The 19,490-nt window shown below is 31.0% G+C and overlaps 1 protein-coding gene across 1 annotated transcript; it reads left to right on the top strand.

The window, feature by feature from the left end:
• The first annotated feature begins 7,960 nt into the window (after positions 1 to 7,960).
• On the top strand, positions 7,961 to 9,958 carry LOC118040771 (uncharacterized). The gene is made up of 2 exons (XM_035047796.2): positions 7,961 to 8,168; positions 9,569 to 9,958. Exons 1-2 carry the CDS (start codon positions 8,049 to 8,051, stop codon positions 9,716 to 9,718), a joined length of 270 nt encoding a protein of 89 aa, XP_034903687.1. The 5' UTR covers positions 7,961 to 8,048; the 3' UTR covers positions 9,719 to 9,958.
• The last annotated feature ends 9,532 nt before the right edge of the window (positions 9,959 to 19,490 follow it).

The raw sequence follows: 19,490 nt of genomic DNA on the forward strand, positions 1-19,490 counted from the left end.
TCGCTTAATTAAACAAAGGTCGCTTCCCATTTCTTTAATTTTGAATAATGATATTGTGAATTGCATTTGGACAAAGCTAGACATTGACAAACTAATTAGAAAATTAATCTTGTAATGCTAACATGTCTGTGTCTTATTAGGCCACTCACTCTCCCACTTGAATTAATATAATTATGAACTATATGCTAATCCATGTGATTAATAAATTAATTAATCAACCATCCATTTCTAGTGAATGCTTGGTATACAATTTTTAAACTACTAATTAAAGCTAATATTCTAATGACAATAAGATCAACTAGTTTGGCTGCTTTCGTCATCAGGGTGACGTTTAAGTTTATTGGTCTAATCAACCATTTAATCACTTGTTATGATTAATTAATTATTAATTACAGTTTTTTTAAAGTATTTTTTGTGATTAAATATATTAAAATAATATTTTTTTAAATTTTTAAAAATTATTTTTAAAATCAGTATATTAAAACAATCCAAAACATATAAAAAAATTAATTTTTACAAAAAAAATATTTTTTTTGGGAATACGCGGTTTGCACCGCGTTCCCAAATGTTTTTAAGATGACTTGCTATGACTAACTAATTATTAATTACAAGTTAATTATGTAATTACGGATTCTTTGGACTTGATATATTTGTTTTTTTTTATAGTAATGACTTGATTTAATATAAAAGACCAATTGCCTTACACCCCATTTCAAATTAACCCCAACTTGTTATCTTATCTCTTGCTCGTATCTCAAAAACACAGAAAACTTTGAGCTAATCCAGCCCCTGAAATTCTTGGTCTTACTATTATTGTTCCCTTTACCATTACGATACAGACATTTAATTTCTAGATTAAATATTGCAACTTCCTAATGCATCCCCCTACTTTGTGTTCATTGAGTACACGTAGGCTATAATTTAGTTAGGTAATTGAGTTGGTAAAATGACTATAAATCATAATCGAGTGCCCCCTTTTAGGCCATATGAAGTTATAATTTCTTACAACATATTTTTCAAACCATCTAAATTGAATCCAATTTAAAAATTTTAATGAAATATTATCTTTCGAATTCTTTTACGTGTTATAAATTGAATTTTAAATGAAATTCAATTTTTTTAAATACTATAAAATTAAGTAAATAAGAGGTCAACTCTTATGATTTACCATTTCAAAAAAAAAAAAAAATATTAGAACTAAGTTTTCTAAAATATCGTTGTAGTCATTTTTTAAAAGATTTTTAAAGAAATAAGATGAAGGTAATAAATAATAATATAAAAAATAAAATTATTTAAATTTATTTATTAATTAAATTTAAATTAAATACTATAATTAAATCTAATTATAATTATAATAGATATTTGGTTTTAAATAAACTGCTACCGCAAAATATTAGTATTATTTCTATTGAGTTTTATCAAGACGCGTGAAGAATCTAGACTTTGGCTTTTGGAAAGACAAAAATGTGTAATTTTGGGATGGCCATTTCATTAATTAGGACTTCTTTGAAATGTTTCTAAGAATAAAGAGGATTTTGATTATTTTTTAAAGACTTTGGTGGGCCAGATTCAATTATTATTTGATTAGATGGTGTAGTTTTATCTTTACTATTTTTTTTTTTGTTTTTTTTATTATGGTTTTCGGTATTATTAAATAAGTGGGAGATTGTTTTGAGCCACAAGAAATTAAAAATTGGGCCAAAGGATGTGATAGAACAATATGGAGAAATTTGGAATTTTCTTTTATAATAATCGAGTTTTTGGAATTAATCCTTCTTTGTTACATAAGATGTAATTCTATATGAAACTTTTGTCTAATAGCTTAAATGATTAAATTTGATGGTTATTTGATAATCTTAGAAAAGTATAGAATTCATATTAATATAATTTTATGTTTTAAGCCTTTTTTATTAATTTTTTTCACAATCTACTCTTAGATTCAAATCCAATATAATTACAAACCATCTTAATTACCACTTCCTCCTAACGCATTAAGAATAATTTTGATTCCATATTTAAGGATGAATAATGCTGAAAATGCAAAGGTTTTCTACTAAATATATGTGGGAATCCATGGTAAATGTATATAAATTCTGTAATGGTAATTATAACTGCTTATATCGTGAAGATAAACCCTTTGTTTTTTTTAGAAGGGTTAGAAATTTTATGAGAGGGATATTATGAATTCTTTTATTGAAGATTTTGGATTAATTATAATTTTTAAGAGACTAGTATGAAAACATACCTAAAATTTTGATACTAAATTGATTTTCAGAAACTATTACGTGTGTTAGAGAATAATATAAATTATATTTTGGAACCTCAATTAACAACTTAAGCTTGTGGGTTGAGATGATTATTTGACATAGTATCAGAGTTTTGATTATCAAGTAAATCACGAGTTTGAATCTCACTATCATTTTATTTTTTTTAAAAAAAATTAAGTACAAGGTAATGTAGGGCTTGTCCAAGTATCGAGCTCCAAAGAGCTTTTTACTTGAGAGAGTGTATTAGAGAATAATATAAATCATATCCTGAAACATTACCCAACAACTCAAATTTTTGGATTGAGATAGTTTATAATAATTATTATTTAGTAAAATATATCTCTAGCATTATGGATATGGTCTTAAATCACCATTATATATATATATATATATATATATATATATATATGTGGGAAATGCTTCTTGATAATTACACATATCGTTTTCAACCTCATTGATTGCCTGGCTGGGTTCTTATCCCATATTATGATAATGAAGAATATGAGGAGGATCTAGCTCGTCCTTGATTACTAGAGGGACTAAAACTCAATAATTGATCATGTTGATGGATGAACACTTACTCATAGGTTGTCTGTTGCCCAAAAATTTGCGGAATCAACATAAAATGACTGTTGTACCGCATGGCATTACCAATAAATGTTGTAGCATAAGACAGACCAAATTCTTTTTCTGATGTTTTTTTTTTTTCATGTGACATATTGCTGATAAAATATAGTATTTATCTACATCAAAGCTGATGATAATATTCTTTTATCTTTACAGCTTGTATTCCCGCATTCAGCCGCCAGTGACTGGCTTTCGTCAGTACAGTCAAAAATCAAATTAGAAAACCATAAACCCTTTACCACCCACAGAACGAAAGGGTGGTGTTAATTAAACCATTTAAAGTACTAATTAATCATGCCTTTCCATTGTCTGTAATGATTTTTTTTTCTTTGTTTATGGGAAAATACATGTTAATTGCACATTAAAATTGCTGTTTAATCACCTCATGCATGAGCTTGCTATAGTCTATTTTAAAATATGATCGAAAGATTTCGATTTCATTAATTTTATGAAGCACCAATCAATCAATTCTCGGTTGATTTATTCTCCCTACTCAAGGAGCCAAGCCCAGAAATTTGCAAGTCTTGTCACAATTTTCCTTCTTTTACTACTTCCTTTTCTCTGGTATTATTCATGCATATCACTATCTTGATGAACACAAGGGGCAGCACGCGGGCACATAATTCTTGTGGGAGGCTAAGTGGGGTACGTGAAGAGAGCAGCAAGCAAATAGAGTGAGCTGCAAAGATGAAGGGTGACTCGTTGGCACTTTACAGATTCCTATCAAAATCATGTTAGGATGTGATGGATTATATTTTACTGTATTTATGTTTACGTGTATCTCCTAAAATCTGACAATATATACACTTTATTATCATTAAAGTCAAGTCAAGAATATATTTTAGTTGGATGGATAGAAACGAAAACATAAAATAAATATTTTTAGGTTAATTTTAAAGTAAATTTTTATATTTTATGTACCAATGAATTAAAAAAAGCTCAAAAAGTATTACTCTGTTTAATTAGGCCTAATGAACCGAGAATATTGACTACGTACAGCGGTTATCAACCTAACAAATTCGGCTAATTAATTATTACCCCCTAGCTAGTTCATTTCAATGTTGTCATGATAAATCTCTGCTGCTAATAATCTATTGATCTTGAATTTCTCAAGATGCATGGTTAGGGTATGTAAGTCTTGTCATAGACACCATTAATGAATTCCGAAGCCAACATTTATATATATATTTCAAAGGAAAGTATACAAGTCATTGAGAAAGTTCCTTTGAACATTCAAAAGTCTTACTATTTTTTTAGATCAATATTTATTATAAAACAAAATCAAGTGACAATTTATATTAAGCCAGGTTAGCTGTTGATCTAGCTGTTGCCCAATTCTCCTGCTCAGGATCATCACCAATGGGATTCCCACCTTTTGGTAGAGGAGAATAGTTTAATAAAATCTCCAATAAAGCTTAGGTTCCAAGGCAAATCAAGGCTAAAAGAATGCAGTCCAGCTTATACTAGCACTGTAGGGTTAGAAGAATTTTAAGCAATCTCCTCCAGTTAGATTTCAATTCATGAATATTCTTTGAATTATCATGATTTCGATCATCAATTGGATCTAGTTAGTCAATCCCTCCCATACTTTTGTCAAGGAAAATGAAATTAAGGAAGCTTCACGTGAACTTGTTTTAATTAATTGCTTGATGTCGTAGCATAGAATCTCATTGACAAGCCATGCATGCCCCAAGATTATTAATTGTTGTTTGAAACTAATCAATTGCTTCCAAAGAACATGGACCTAGCAAGAATAAATTAAAGAATTGGGATCGAAAGGATCACAGCTTGTGTGCCATGCACATCAAGCAAGCTAGCTATCATCCATGAACGATAAGTCAAGCAATGTACCAGAGGATCGATGGGGAAGATAACCATTGTTGTGTAACCTGTTAGAGGTGTTTGTGTACTAGCTAGCTCACTTATTAAAAGACTGCCGAGTTGATGTTTAAGTGCCTGTAGTTCTATCAAGCTTTCCCTTTTATTCTTCACCTTCCCTCCCCACCCTAGATAAATTTAGGACAATAGGGCTCCACTGTTATTGTGAAAGAATTCCAGTAGTCATATCTGTTGATGATAAAAGGATTCCATCAGTTTTCTTCAACTTTAAACAGTGGATATGGAAGTTCCTGTCGTGTACATCAAGTTTTTGAGGGGGACCTCTCTCGATCTATCTCTCTGATTTCTTGACAAAAGTATGCAACACAAACACAGAGGAAACACAAGTTTTCAAGCTTAATTTTCCCTTCGCCAGCTTTTTCTACTAATTAATTTTAATCTTGTGTACTTGTGTTCATCCAAAATAGGAAAACTTCTGTGCCTCGTTAAAGGCTAGTTCAATTCATGGTTCGGATTGCAAATATTAGGATTTGGAGCATGATTTCAGAAAAAAAATCTAGCAAACAAACAAAAGAAAGCTAAGCTCAATGAGGCATGGCCTTGTTGAGATAAGTTTTGGACCACCGCGCGCTTTCAAACTCCACTGGACCACCAAGCTGGAATACTCCACCTCCAGTTGACGGCTATCTTGTTTTATCTTTCAATATGTTATTAGGTGCGTATGCATGCGTCCATGCCCGTGTTGTGTTGAAAGTAGAATTGAATTTTCGTTTAAATTGTTTCATCTTTTTATGTGTCTTTATATGTGTGTGTTCGTGTTCCCACGCATGAGTTGAGGGCAAGATTTAATGTTATTTTAAACAAATCATATGGTTAATTTTGGAAAAAAAATTCACACCAATAATTAATATAATTCAGTATGTATTATCTCTTATTTCATATTAATTGAGATCAATTATTGATTTAATTTTAATTTGGGAGGTGATTAGTCATGCTATAATTAAAAACTAGAAATTTCTCAACTAGGTAGCTGCAAGTTGTAAGTTGTAAGTTGCAAGTTGAACTCTAGCTCTATGGCAACTAAATCCAGCTCAACGCATGTGTGAGACAGGAAACTAAGGGCTATAAATTTAACCAATTGGGAGATTTTAAAAATATTTTAGGGGCTCAATGCAAAAGCAACAGATTGTTTTCATCTGTTTTGATATCGTAACTATGATATTAAATAATATAAAACTAGATGGATTTCATGTGCTGTGTAGTGAGCCAGATTAATATTTTTTTTTCTCTCAATATGGATGATTGAGTGATGCTAGTGTTTTTTTTAAATAAATAAAAATAAAAAATCTAGGTCATTAACTCGACTAGGTTTACTAAACTTAGCTAATTTAATAATAGAATTAAAAAATAATGGTAAATAAATGAATTATAAAAATAACAATGATTAACTACAAAACGTGAACGCTTGATAATATAATGGAAAGATATTCTCTAATATTCTTAAAAGGTTTCAATAATTTTATTTAATAATAAAGTAAAAATTAAATAAGAATGGATAACCCTATAAAAAATAAAATGAAAATAAAATTAAAGCTCAATTTCTAACATATAAAATATTGAAAGATAAAATTTTAAAAAAAAGTAAAAAAAAAAAAAGATCCGAGCCCACTCGAGTTACCCAACCAAATTTTTAATCTTATCATGAGATTAGGATAACCTCATAAAAAATAAATTGAATAAAATTATGAAATTTAATTCTCAAAACAACACAATGTCAAACAGTGAAACTTTTTAAAAAAGAAAAAAATAAATAAAAGAAAAATAATCCAAGTTAACTCGTTAAGCCCGTAACCCCAGATATAAGATTTGGATAACCTCTTAAAAAGGAAAGTGATAAAATCATGAACTCGTGACCTTGAATGAAATTTAATATTAAATGATAAAATTAAAAAAAAAATTAATTGCAAGAAAGGACATAAAAAAAGATATATGTCAACTCAGACTAACATTTCAAATTAAAGCAAAACAAATAATAATCAAAATATTAAAGGTCAAATTTTATACAAATATAGTTAGAGAACTCTATTTTTTTTTTCTTTGCATCAACTTGTGTCCTATCATTTTATTTTTGTAAATAATTAATGGAATTTATATAAAAAATAGAATTACCCTCATTGACAAGTTTGCTATTCTTTTTTATAAAGAGCAAAATGATAATTACACAACACTAATTATATATTTTTTTAAAAAAAGCTGCTATATAGTAATTTAGAGTGCACTATGAGTATGTGTACAATATTTTTCAATGTGTATTTCACCCTTTCATTTTATTTTATTTTTTTAAATAATTTATAAGATAATATATCCACCATTTGCATCCTAGCAACCATAAACCACAAGTCCACAAGGTTGTTCGTGCCCCCTATTTTCTTCTTGCATTTTGATCTCTCCCCTTGAAAGAAGTTGATCATCAAAACAAAGTGGGGTCCTTCATGCTTGCTTTGCCTAGACCATAAAATACTTGAAGGACCAAGACCAAATCAGCTATGGCATTTTGTTGAGACTTGTCTTTAAGCCCAATTTCATCCCAATTCACAAGCAATGGTAAGGTGACTTCAATTACTATTTCATAGATTGACCCCATGGTACAAGTTGAAAAGGAATATATGCAAGCCTCCATTGACGCACCTTACTAGTTGAAAGGAGACTTGTAGCTCAATTATATTTTTGTCAAGATATTCTGTTTAATTCCAAAAAGAATTTTCATGTATTTCTTGTAGAATAAGTTGATGAATAATTTGTCAAGATGGATTTGGAGGTTCATTGACTTTGCGAAGCTGGTCAGTTTAAACTCTAGTCATTTCGGTATTTCGGCTTCTGGTTATGAAAATAATGAATATAAAATTATCATTGTTGATGATTAAAAAAATTATGAATTTGATAATTATTATTTTGGTTTCTATACTTTTAAAAAAAATTAGTTGAGTTTCTATAATTTAGTTTTTTATATTTCAGTTTTTATTAAAGTACAAGTCGAGTGAGAGTTATGGCGTCAAAAAAACACTAGAAGGAATGCTAATTTTACTAAAAATTATTTCCAAATTTTAGATTTACGGGCTCCAACAAGTTTTGTAAACAGGCTAGGCCTTGGCTCAGGACAACATCAAATGGGCCTTGAACAAGGGTTTAAGGATTAAATCGAAAAAGAAAAAGATCATCCTACTTTCTCTAGGGTTTATATCGAAGTACTGTCCCTCTCTGTCAGCACCGAAACAGTCACAGAGCCTAGAGAGAGAGGAGAGCAAGACAGAAGTAATGGATTCGTTTTCTTCACATTCAAGTATGGGATCTGGGTCACCCCAAATTTCAGCTGAAGACTTGAAGGACCAGTTAAAGAATCAACTTGCACAAGCTTATGCCCAGGAGTTCCTTGAGGTTTACTTTTTCTTTATGAATCTTTCTCTTTCTCTCTTTTTATGTGCTTCTACTATTGATGATGATTTCTTGGCTTATTACGTAGTCCTTTTCTTGCTTTGCAATCTTTGGTGGTTAAGTAGGGAAATTTGTTTGCCTTTGGGTGTTTTTGGTATAAAGGATGGCCAAAGATAGACTTTTTTTGGCTATGAAAGATGGATTTTAGTTGATTTTTAGCTGAAAGGATGTATTTTTTTTAACTGGGTTTCTTTTAATTTTGGTTCTTACGTGAGTGTAAGGGTTAAGTTTTCAATTTGAGGGAATGCATTTTAGGGGTGGAGGTTTTATCCCGTACTTGTGATAACAGTGAACTTTCCGATTAATGTGAATTGGTATTTGTCTCCTCTGTTTAAGGGTTATTAGAGAAGGACTTAGGTGGAATGTTAATTCTGCTGTCATTGGTTAGTAAACTTTTGTGCTTTTGGGAACAGTCTTGAATTATTCCGGACTTGTCGTGAGAGTTTGACACATCTAATCTTTATGTTTTACAATAAGTAATTACTTATGATGGCCTGTTATTGTTTGAAGAGTTGGAGATAATGCGTGTATATAAATATACCTGTTTTGTGTTTATATGTGGGAGCTTTTGTGAATGTTAACCTGTTTTAAGAGAAAGGATCGCAAAAAGGATCAAGACGCAATTTTGATATGTTAACAATATTTCATGCACGGCTTAGGTTGGATATTGTCATTAGAGTGAAGTCTAGTTGCCTGCCCTGAGTTGCTTGCTCAATTTTGTGCGAAGAAATGTGGAATTAGAAAATATATTTTTGATTGTAAAATATAATTTTAGGTGGCAGCTTTGTTGTGGATGTTGAGATTATTGCACATATATATACTAATGTGCTCTCAAATGAAATGATGAAGGTAAACTTACAGGTAGATGGGTTTCAGCCTAACAGTAAAGTTTGTGTGGCTTCAATTTTCTTGGAAGAAGTTTTATTCCGGTTACTTTAGTTATTTGTTTTTAGAATTACAGTGGAGGTTGCATAAACACATGTGCCCTGATATTAATACCGAAGTTCCAGTTCATCATGTTCATCATGGTAGCCAGATGGAAACATGTAAACAAATTTGTATCTTAATAAAGAGTAGTGTCTAGGATGTTGGTTGAGGTACCTACATATATCAGTTGCACATCACTTAATCTCTCAAAAACCTCTTTATCAATTTGGGGTCTTTAGCAGCACTTGTGTCGTCACTTTGACTCATGATTTTAAAGTGGCACATTTCTTAGAAGCATTTGCCAGTGCTTGATTGAATTCCCATTTGAGAAAAGGGAGTCGATATCATGTACTTTACAATAGCTTCTCTGTCATTTATGTGCAAGATTGTCGACTTATAATTCTGTTTCAATGCAGACTGTGAGGGAGAAATGCTTTGAAAAGTGCATTACAAGACCAGGATCAAGCCTGAGTGGGAGCGAAAGTAGCTGCACCTCTAGGTGTGTGGAACGCTACATCGAGGCTACTGGCATCATCAGTAGAGCCCTTTTCAGTGCACCACGCTGAACATAGTAGAAAGTTTCCTGAGGAAGTCCTGCAAACTGTCTAGGGAACTCTTGAGTGACAGCAGAGATTTTGTCTCTTATATTGTAACCCATTTTATCATTCATAATGTGGACAGATGTTTTCTTCATATTGATCTGTAAAAGATTTATCCAGTTGAAATTCAGCCAATTCTTGGACAATTAGTTAGTTGTGTGGTGTAGAATCTTTTAATAACCCGATAGAATTTACTTTTCCTTGCAATATGAGAATGCTAAACATAGCAAGCAGAGCATAGAAGATTACAGAAGCTACTGTGATCTCAATGAATGTATAGAATCTATCAGCCCATGTTTCCCTGAAATCCCTCCTTGTGGATCATTTCTCTCCTTTCGTTTTCATGCTTTCGGAAAGCTGGAACGCTTCTCCATCTTTACATTGATTTGTTCTCCGTGGGCTGTTTAGGGCCTTAATTTATTAGGAATTGTCAAACTGCTCCCAGTAACGTGGGCGCCTACTTTCTTTTCAATTCTCATATTTTTTAGCTCTATTTCGTACACCTTCTATCAATGTATCTGGCCAGTTTGTGTGGAAACAAACTTTTGCCATGTTTTTTTTAGATAAAGGAGAGGTTCAAACTCCAGATCTCGTGGGCGAAGGGGGGATTAGTGCCGGTTGAACTACAAGCTCATCGGCTGTAAGTAGCATGGTTATATAGCCAGCTCTTATACTGATATTGTCTTCAAGCTTATCCACCAGTATCCAACTCAACCAGAAATCTCTTCGTTGCTGAGATCTCCTGGTTGTCCAGTCTCATTGAGTGATAACAAAGAAGCTAAGATCTGAACATTATTATTATCTTTAAGGTCCCAGAATTCCAGCTTAAATGGATAATTCATGACACTTTCCTGAAGGATAATGTCGTGCAACAGAACCCTTCAGTGAGAGCATAATTCTGCTTTTTATATTATATCCTACTTTTAACATTCTTCAAGATTCATGGAGACATATTTTCTTCAATCTGAGTACAAATCTGGCAATCTCATCTGCAAAAGATGTATCCAGATGAACTTCAGCCCATACTCGGGCCATTACCATGTTAGTAGAATGTGGTACAGAATCGTTTAATATTCTTAGAGAATGGTAAACTGTGATCTCAATGAATGTATATAATCTGTCAGCCAATGCTTCCCTGGACTCCCTTCTCTTGATTATTTCTCTCTTCTGTTTCTCATACTTCCTGAATCCCTCTTCCGCTTTAAACTGATTTGTACTGCGCTGGTTGTACAAGGCCTTGTTCAGAATCATCATACTACTCCATACATTGACATGGACATCTTCTATGTTCTCTATTCTCATGCTTATTTCCCTCCATTGCAGGCCCTCTTCTCTTCCTGTCATCTTGAATCTAGTTATCACCATTCATCTGGCCTGCTTCTGAGGCAGAAAACCATCTTCCAGGGGTATAACGCGTCAAAATTGCATCACAGCTTTGCCTGTCTTGAGAGATTAACAGCTTTCCCTGTCTTCTTGTCCACTAGTATCCGACTCAACTTGAGATCCTCTATAAGCTTCTTGCAATGATCTTCTCTTGATTTTCGAGCCCCATTGAGTGGTGATAGAGGAGAAGCTAATCTTTCATCACTATCTTCATCTTTAACGTCCAGTACTCCCAATTTAAATGGACAATTTAGAAACAATTTCTCTCGCTCATCAGCAATCATTTCCCAGCTGCTATCAACGAGTCCATGTTTGAATATCTACAGCCTCAGGTATGCCATCCAAAATCCTTGAAAGGACATATTTATTCTTGTAATAAACATCAATCAATGACAGTAGGTCAGAGGGGGGAGTGTGGGGACTTAGTTCAGCACATTAAGGCAGCTTCGAAGTGTTGGTGTTGGCAACTTCATCATATAAGATAAGTGGGTAGGCATCCGAGTAGAATTTGTCGAAACAACCCTCAACAGAACCCGAAACCAGACGTTCTACATCTTCAAGAACAGAAGAAGGCCACCTGAAATGACAACACTTTCCACAATATTTGGTCATGGGCTATGTCTCGCAGCTCAGAACAGGTACAAGCAACAGAGGCCAGGGCTGAACCACCGACATGAGCCATGATATCGGTTAGCAGGTCACCATTTCATGCCCTGGAGGTTGATACATATGATTAAAACTTTGGCTTAAACGTTTTAGGGTTTGGACTTCCCAAAAATGATTGAAACAAGTGATTTACATGTGCCATTCATATGAATTTCAATTTACATTAATCATCGAATTTGAAAGTGGCAGGGCATCAAATCCATTGGAAATGTATGTCCGTAACTCAATGTTGATCAAAAATAAAATTCATCAAATCCCCAAAAAAATGTAAAATTATTTACTTCGAGAAGCCTGACTTCGGGTATCGACCCACCAAGTGCCAGAATTAGTCGGCAGCTATCGTTTTCTCTCCCAACAATCTGGTCCCTCGAGGAGGCAATTTGAGTTTTTGCTCCAACCTGCTGCAGGCTCACAATTATTTAGTGCTCACTTGTATATCGGATGGATTGCGACCATATTAAAACGTGATATCTATGATTCTCAAAAAAGAAAAAGTGAACTTTAAATTAAAGGTACTCTGGTCGGTTAATCCATTAATCCGAATTATTGTTCATATTTCTGTTCAATAATATCTAAGATGTTATAATCTTATTAAGAATGAGATGCCTCATGATCATAATTATAAAACTCACCCGAGTTATGACACAATTCAAGATATGGGTTGGACAAATCAATCCTAGTCAATTCAAAATGATATCTTTTCAAGATTTATTTTGTAAGTTGAAATGATATTGTATTAGATTTTTTTTTTTTTAAAATTTAAAACTAAATATCATATGGGTTTTTAACTGCATTGCGGATTGACTTATTAGGTCAACCGGGTTTAAACAAATCAACTCTTATCTAATTTAATATAAAACTTGGTCTTTGCTAAGTGTTGTGTAACCGAGTTGATTTATCGAGTTGGGTTAGGTTCTATAATAATGCTCGTGATTATGATTGTTAATTACAATTTGATGAATTTTAGTTAAATAATAGATGTGGGCTCGCACTAGTGCCATTTGTCCACTTTTCTCCCCATAAAAAAATGATTTTTAAGAGTCGTAATCGCATTCTAAAGAACAAAGAAACATAGACAATGAATGATGTGGATTATAGCCTCGACCAAGTCTAATAAGTTGGTTTTATTTTAGCCAGACGATAAAAAAAAATTTGACAATAATAGTAAATGGATGAAAAATTAAGGAAAAAAAAAGAAGCAATCATGACAACTTGAAAAAAACAATCCCTAGAATGATGAAATTTGATAAAAAAAGAAAAAGAAAAAAGGAAATGGTCGGAATCAACCCTAGGTAACATGATAAACATGTAACTTGAATAATATATGGGGTGAGCCAACTCCAGTTATCTCGTCAAACCCGCAACCCAAGTTATGAGATCGAGATAACCCGATAGAGAAGAAACTAAGGGAAATCACAAAGCCATTTTTTATATAAAAAAACTAATGTCAGACAATGAAATCGAAAGAGACAGTAAAAATATATATATATATTGACTTGCATTAACTTTTTAAACTTATGACTTGGTTATTAGACTAAAAGTACCATATATGAAAATGCCACGAAACTCTAGCCCAACAAATCAAATATTGAAGAATAAAATTTGAAGGAAAAATAATCACACAAAAGGATATAAAGCCAAAAGAGCAATTAAAAGAATGAGAATACAAATAAAATAAAAATAAATAAATTAGAGGGCATCTATAAATTTTCAATTAAAGGGTGTGAAATTGCAAAAAAAAAAAAAAAACTTTAATAAAAGAACAAAAAAATCAAAAGAATGAGGACTATATTGCAAAAAAAATAATACACCATAAATTTGGATTTAGGGATGAAATTGAAAGTCAATAAAAATTGAACAAAAGGGTTAAGAAAAAAAATAGAAATTAGAAGAATGAGGACCACAGTAAAAAAAAAAAAACACATGACAAATTGAGATTGAATGATAAAAAAAAAATAAAAATCAAAACTCTACAAAAAGGCTAAGGACAAAAAATTAAGAATCAAAATAACCAGGACTAAGTTTGAATAATAAAAAAAGTAGATGCTCTTAAAAATTGAGGGCCAGACGCAGAAACCTATAAGAAGAGAGAAAAGAAAGAAAAGAAAAAGAAATAACAATCGAACACCGTCCCAAAAGCTGTTATTTGGCTACCAGGAGACATTACACGTGCCGTTCATAGATGACGTCCAACAATCATGTGTGCAACACGTATATCAACAAGTTTTTATATATATAATATGTATTATAATGTAAAAGAAAAACTTGCCAACTTAGTTTATTTAATATTAACGAAAAATCAAGGTGAAAAGACAAAACTAACCTTGGACCAAACAAAAGGGTTTCTTTGATTTTAAGGCTAGGTAAGTAATTTAACTATGCTTGAAAAAGTGAAAACCTAAAATTATTCCTGCACGCCAGGTTTTTTTTTTTTTTTTTTAGGCTCCAAGAATATTTTTATTATTTTATTTTTTTATTTAAAAAATAAAAAGACTCCTACCTCTAACACACCTAAACATTTTTGGTATGATGGGAAAATTCGTAAATTTACTATATATTATAAATCAGTATTGGATTTGAGTCTATAGCTACAGTGTTTGACATTGTTCCCATCCCCTTCTCTTTTAGTACATTTTGTTATTATTATGTTATTGTTATATATTTTTCATTGAAAATAGTACTTATCTCCTTTGCTAATGATCATCTTCTTCTTTTCTATAGGGTAACATTTAATTTTACATAAACCACAAGATCTTGTCAATTAAAAGTATTATATTTAGATTTTATCTAATGAGAGTATAATATAAGGTTATAATATAACATATACATACGTTAAAATGCCACATTTTTTTTTGTTAAATTTAGGTACTATAAGGTACTTTTGTAATAAATAAATATTATTAATTAATTAATCAACCACTCATAAATGTAAACGTTAAATAGGCTGATTCTACTATGCATAAAAATATGGAATTAAAATTAAAAAAATAAATAAAACTAATCACAACAAAGTTATTTGCAAGTTGTCATTAATAATAATAGGTATCTCTAGTACTCTTGTTTGATTACAAGTCATTCGTAAGTTGCCATTAACCATCCCCTTCTTCAAAGGGATTGACATATATATCCAACAATATTATTTTCATGAATAAATTATCTTAAAGCATGTGCCTCACTTGTTTTTGTAAGGCATGTATTACCTATGTTTGTTATTATTGGTGACATTAATTTATTTGTATCATTTGATTCATTTTATTAAGATTTTTTTAAAAAATACCAGAGTTTTCATTGTTGGAGTGTTGTTGTGCCTCCACATCTCAATTTTTTTTTCTCTTCTTGAATTTTGTGTGAATCCAATTTAACTATCTATTTAAAATGTCATTATTATAACTATTATCATTTACCAAAATCTGTTATTTTGTCAATTTTTTAAAAAAACTTAGTTATTTTATCAAATATTTTTAAACAATGTGAATGGAAAAACACATGGAACCACCCGCCAAAAACACTCAAACATCGTAGCCTTTATGATGATGATATGCAATGTCCAATACAAATTGGCACTCTCGTCAATTTTCTTTAACCCAAAATGTCAAGCAATATATGCACACACAAGAAAATATCTATGGTAAACTGCAGTGCAAAATAAATTTAAATACGCCTTTAACTACTCTAAGTTTCAAAACTCTCATTTTGCATCCTGGTCCTTGTTTCCTACAAAGAGTAAGTAGAAAAAAAAAAGATTCTTTTCTTTTACTTTTTAAAATAATTCTTAAATTAATTTGTGACAATTTATATTAAATTAGATCATTGTCGGGCTATGCTATGAGTCGGATTAAGTTTTTAGTAAAAGAAAAAACACACAACTGACACAATCTTCAATAGAAAAAAAATTTAAATTATGTGGAAATTAGTCGAATATGACCCGATTGACTTAGTGAGTTCAGATGCAATTTGGAAAATTGAAAAATCAACATTTTTTTTTTTTTTTGAGAAATCAAGCACCAACAAAATGACAAAACATTTACAGAGACAACAATAACTATATATATAAAAAGCAAAACGAAATAAATTACGTAAACTAATTTAAAATAAACTAAATGTTAAAAGATAAAACTAACAAAAGAAATCCAATTAAAAAAAATAAAAGAGAATAAAAACTTAAAGGATGAAATTAAACAAAAAATACTAAAGTACCTGAAAAAAGGCCTAATGTGTTTGGGCTTTAATAAGAAACACCCATGTGCATCGGTCTGCTAGACCAAGCCGTGTGCCTAGGCTTCGATTATTTTTTAATAAGAGGTGGAGCCTTTTAAAAAAATAATAATAAAGCAAGTGGCGCATTGTCTCCTTTACCCGCATTCCAACAACTATAGTGTTGCCGTGAAAATCAGGACAAGAGTGTTCCATGCATAAAAATTCATTTTAAACCATGTTTTTTATCGCAAAAACACCAAAAAAAACCCTAAAGACTAAAAAAAACCTCATTTTACCTTAAAAAACATAAAAAAACAGTCCATAAATAAAGAATCACCAAAACCCAAAAACTTCTTAAGGTCATATCTACTATTTTAGGAAATTCAAGGTGTAATAATACCCTAGTGTAACTACCCTCAAATCATAGACACCAAAATTGACCATTTTGATGGTTGGAATCGTTGCAACCGATATTTTCTCTTAGTACCCCTAGGATTCATTGACTTTCTCTCTTCAATCTCAAATTAGAGAATGAAAAATAAAAGAAATAAAGTTTTGGATAAAAAAAAGAACTAAAAAAAGAACTAAAAATGGGTTAGTTGAAAAGTTAAGGACTAAAGTTAGTGTTTTGAGTCAATTTCAAAACATCCATCAAGTTTCTCTGTTTTTTGGTTCGTTTTCTCATATTTTAATTTCACCATTTCCTAACAAATTAGAAGAAATTAGTCTTCAATTTGGCCACCAAGGGATCTAATCAAGGAAAAAGCAATTTGAGGATGAAAATGGAAAAAATGTTAATACTTTAGTCTATGTACTAAGACTGTGACAGGATGAACCATAAATTGTCTGAAGTAAAAGATTGATCTCCTTTAGTTTCTTTTGTAATGAGATAACTAGTAACCGTTACCCTAAGGATCAAGCAAAAAAAAAAAATTGAAGGTAAAAAAAAAATGTTTAGGTCATGAGAAACTCTTTTATGGTTTTATTAAATCCAACCGTTCAATCTTAAATTTTTTTTACCCAACTCCTTACCTAATATGTGATACAAATTAAACCAATTAGGAATTGTCTCAACTTGACTGTGTCAACTTGAAGAATTTAAAAACAACTTGAATGGACAGTAAAAACATAATTTAATTTAAAAAGAAATTAATGATATTTTTTAAAATAATGAGAAGATGATATATTAAACCGATCTAAGTTAACCCGTCAAACCTATCACTTCATGTATTTTATTAGGTTTAATAATTTTTTTTTGTTAAACCATTTTTTATTTAATTATATTATATAAAAATATACACTTAAAAAAATCAAGTATCAATTTAATAAGATAGTAGGCTTATGAATATCAAGTTAGACCCGTGTAAGAGAAAAACCTTTAATTACCCCCACGAGAGTGAGGCGATGCCTATAAAAGTTCTTTAACAGTCCGAACAAGTATTTTTTTAAAAAAAAAATGTTGTAACAGAAATCAGTTACAAAACAGGTCCTTAATTCTACAATTTATTTTCTTATTAGCTGTTGTAGACTTTAATTCTCATATTTATTTTCTTGTTGACTATTGTAGGTTACAAGCCTATGCATGCACCTGCATTTTTAGCTAGAGACAAACATGAAAATCACCTAACTTAAAGCACTTAGCCTTGCTAGATATTCTTCTTGTCCTTTTGCTTGGTGTTCCTGCATCCCTCCTTTCAAGAAATACCATGTTGAATACGTGTTGATAATCTTGTGTGGGGACATATCTTTAAGAATAATGTTTGTACACGTCTTAGTTTTTGTGCTTTGTTAAATATCTTTCCAACCGTCCTTGCATGTATGTCTCTAGAATTATGTTTTTATTAAAAGGATCAAATTCTAAAGGTAAGCTTGAATTTTGTTATTGTTCCTATATATAAAAGACGATGTGATTGATTGAAAATATAAAGATGAAAATATAAAATAAATTTATTTTTAATATTATTTTAAAATGAGTTTTTGTACTTTCAAAACAGTTTTAAAATAATTTTTTTATACTTTAAAAATATAAATACAAGTTCATCTCCACTATCATAATTTCTTTCATCTCTAGACAAACTAATTAAACGCTACCTAATAACTTGTAAATCCAATTGATTCAATGATTAAAAAAAAAAAAGGGATCAATAAGTCATGTTGACAAATTTAATTGAAACCCAACATAATGAAATAAGTTGGATCTATTTGGTATATTGGTGATGAAAAGTTTTGAAGCTTGTATTGTTCAAGCATGTATCTCCTCCTCCTAACAAACTCATTAATTCATATATATTTTTATGCTTTATATACAGTAAAATATATTATAATATATATAAATTAACTAACTTCGAAACTCGTCAATGAGATGATATTTCCATGATTGAAGGTGCAGTTTTATACATATAATTTTTTTTTCCAAACTATAATTTCAACCGCAATTAAACCACCATAGCAACAAGGTCCTAATTGGTTGGATTAATTACCTGATAAATCATTAGCTTCAAGATATTTTTTTTAATTAATTAATTAACGGTGGTAGAAACCTATTTGGTTTCGTCGACGTGCATTATGAACTCACCCCTTCCGCCGACCAAGTTCCCTCGGACGATCTTGTAATAACATGATGAAGATCATGCCCACGTTATGAAATCCTGTGATCTGAGGTGTTGTCCGGTCTTGTCAGATCACAGATGGTACTGAATTTTATAATTTGGACAGAAAAGAAGAGAGTGGAGGGCACTTTTGCTATTATATTTTGGTTGCTTCTTCTCGCTCGAGGTTTGGCTCTGAGCACCGACACCACTAGCAGCTAAAATCCATTTGATTTTTCAATATTTGTCAAGATGCTTCGAGGAATTTCTCATTGTTTCATCATTCCGAGATATGATAATGCGCGGTGACGATTTTCAGAGACTCTGTATCTCGACCTATCTAATAATTCTAATTTTAGGGCAAAAGGTCCTATCTAATAATTCTCACACGATACTATCAATCAAGTGCAATTAATATTACTCTTTCTTTCTTTCTTATTTACCTATCTCTAATTCTTTCTTTTTTAAAAAAAAAATGTTTGTAGTCATAATTATCAAATCTTGCCCAATTCCATGAATTGATTTTGAAATTTGATTATCTAATATTTAATCCGATTTGAAATCAAATCAATTAAAAAACTAACTTGCGTGGAAGTAATGGTTAAAATCCAACAAACTCGACCTAATCTAGTCTGGTTTAAACTTAATCCATCAATTATGAAATATATATATATATATATATATATATATATATATAATTGTAATCACCAATGTTTACTTTTACTTTGAACAACAAAATAACTTGACCGTCTGGTACAACTCAGACTCTACCAGCAACTTGAAGGCCATAAATAGGAAAGGGGGGGGGGGTATGGCCGTGACAAACTCTGACATATTAAATTTGACTAAGCAGGAATCAAACAAACAACTAGATACTATCATTTTAAAATCAAGATTTTTGGAGA

The sequence above is a fragment of the Populus alba genome, chromosome 11 (assembly GCF_005239225.2).
Source record: "Populus alba chromosome 11, ASM523922v2, whole genome shotgun sequence".
Classification (NCBI taxonomy): domain Eukaryota; kingdom Viridiplantae; phylum Streptophyta; class Magnoliopsida; order Malpighiales; family Salicaceae; genus Populus; species Populus alba.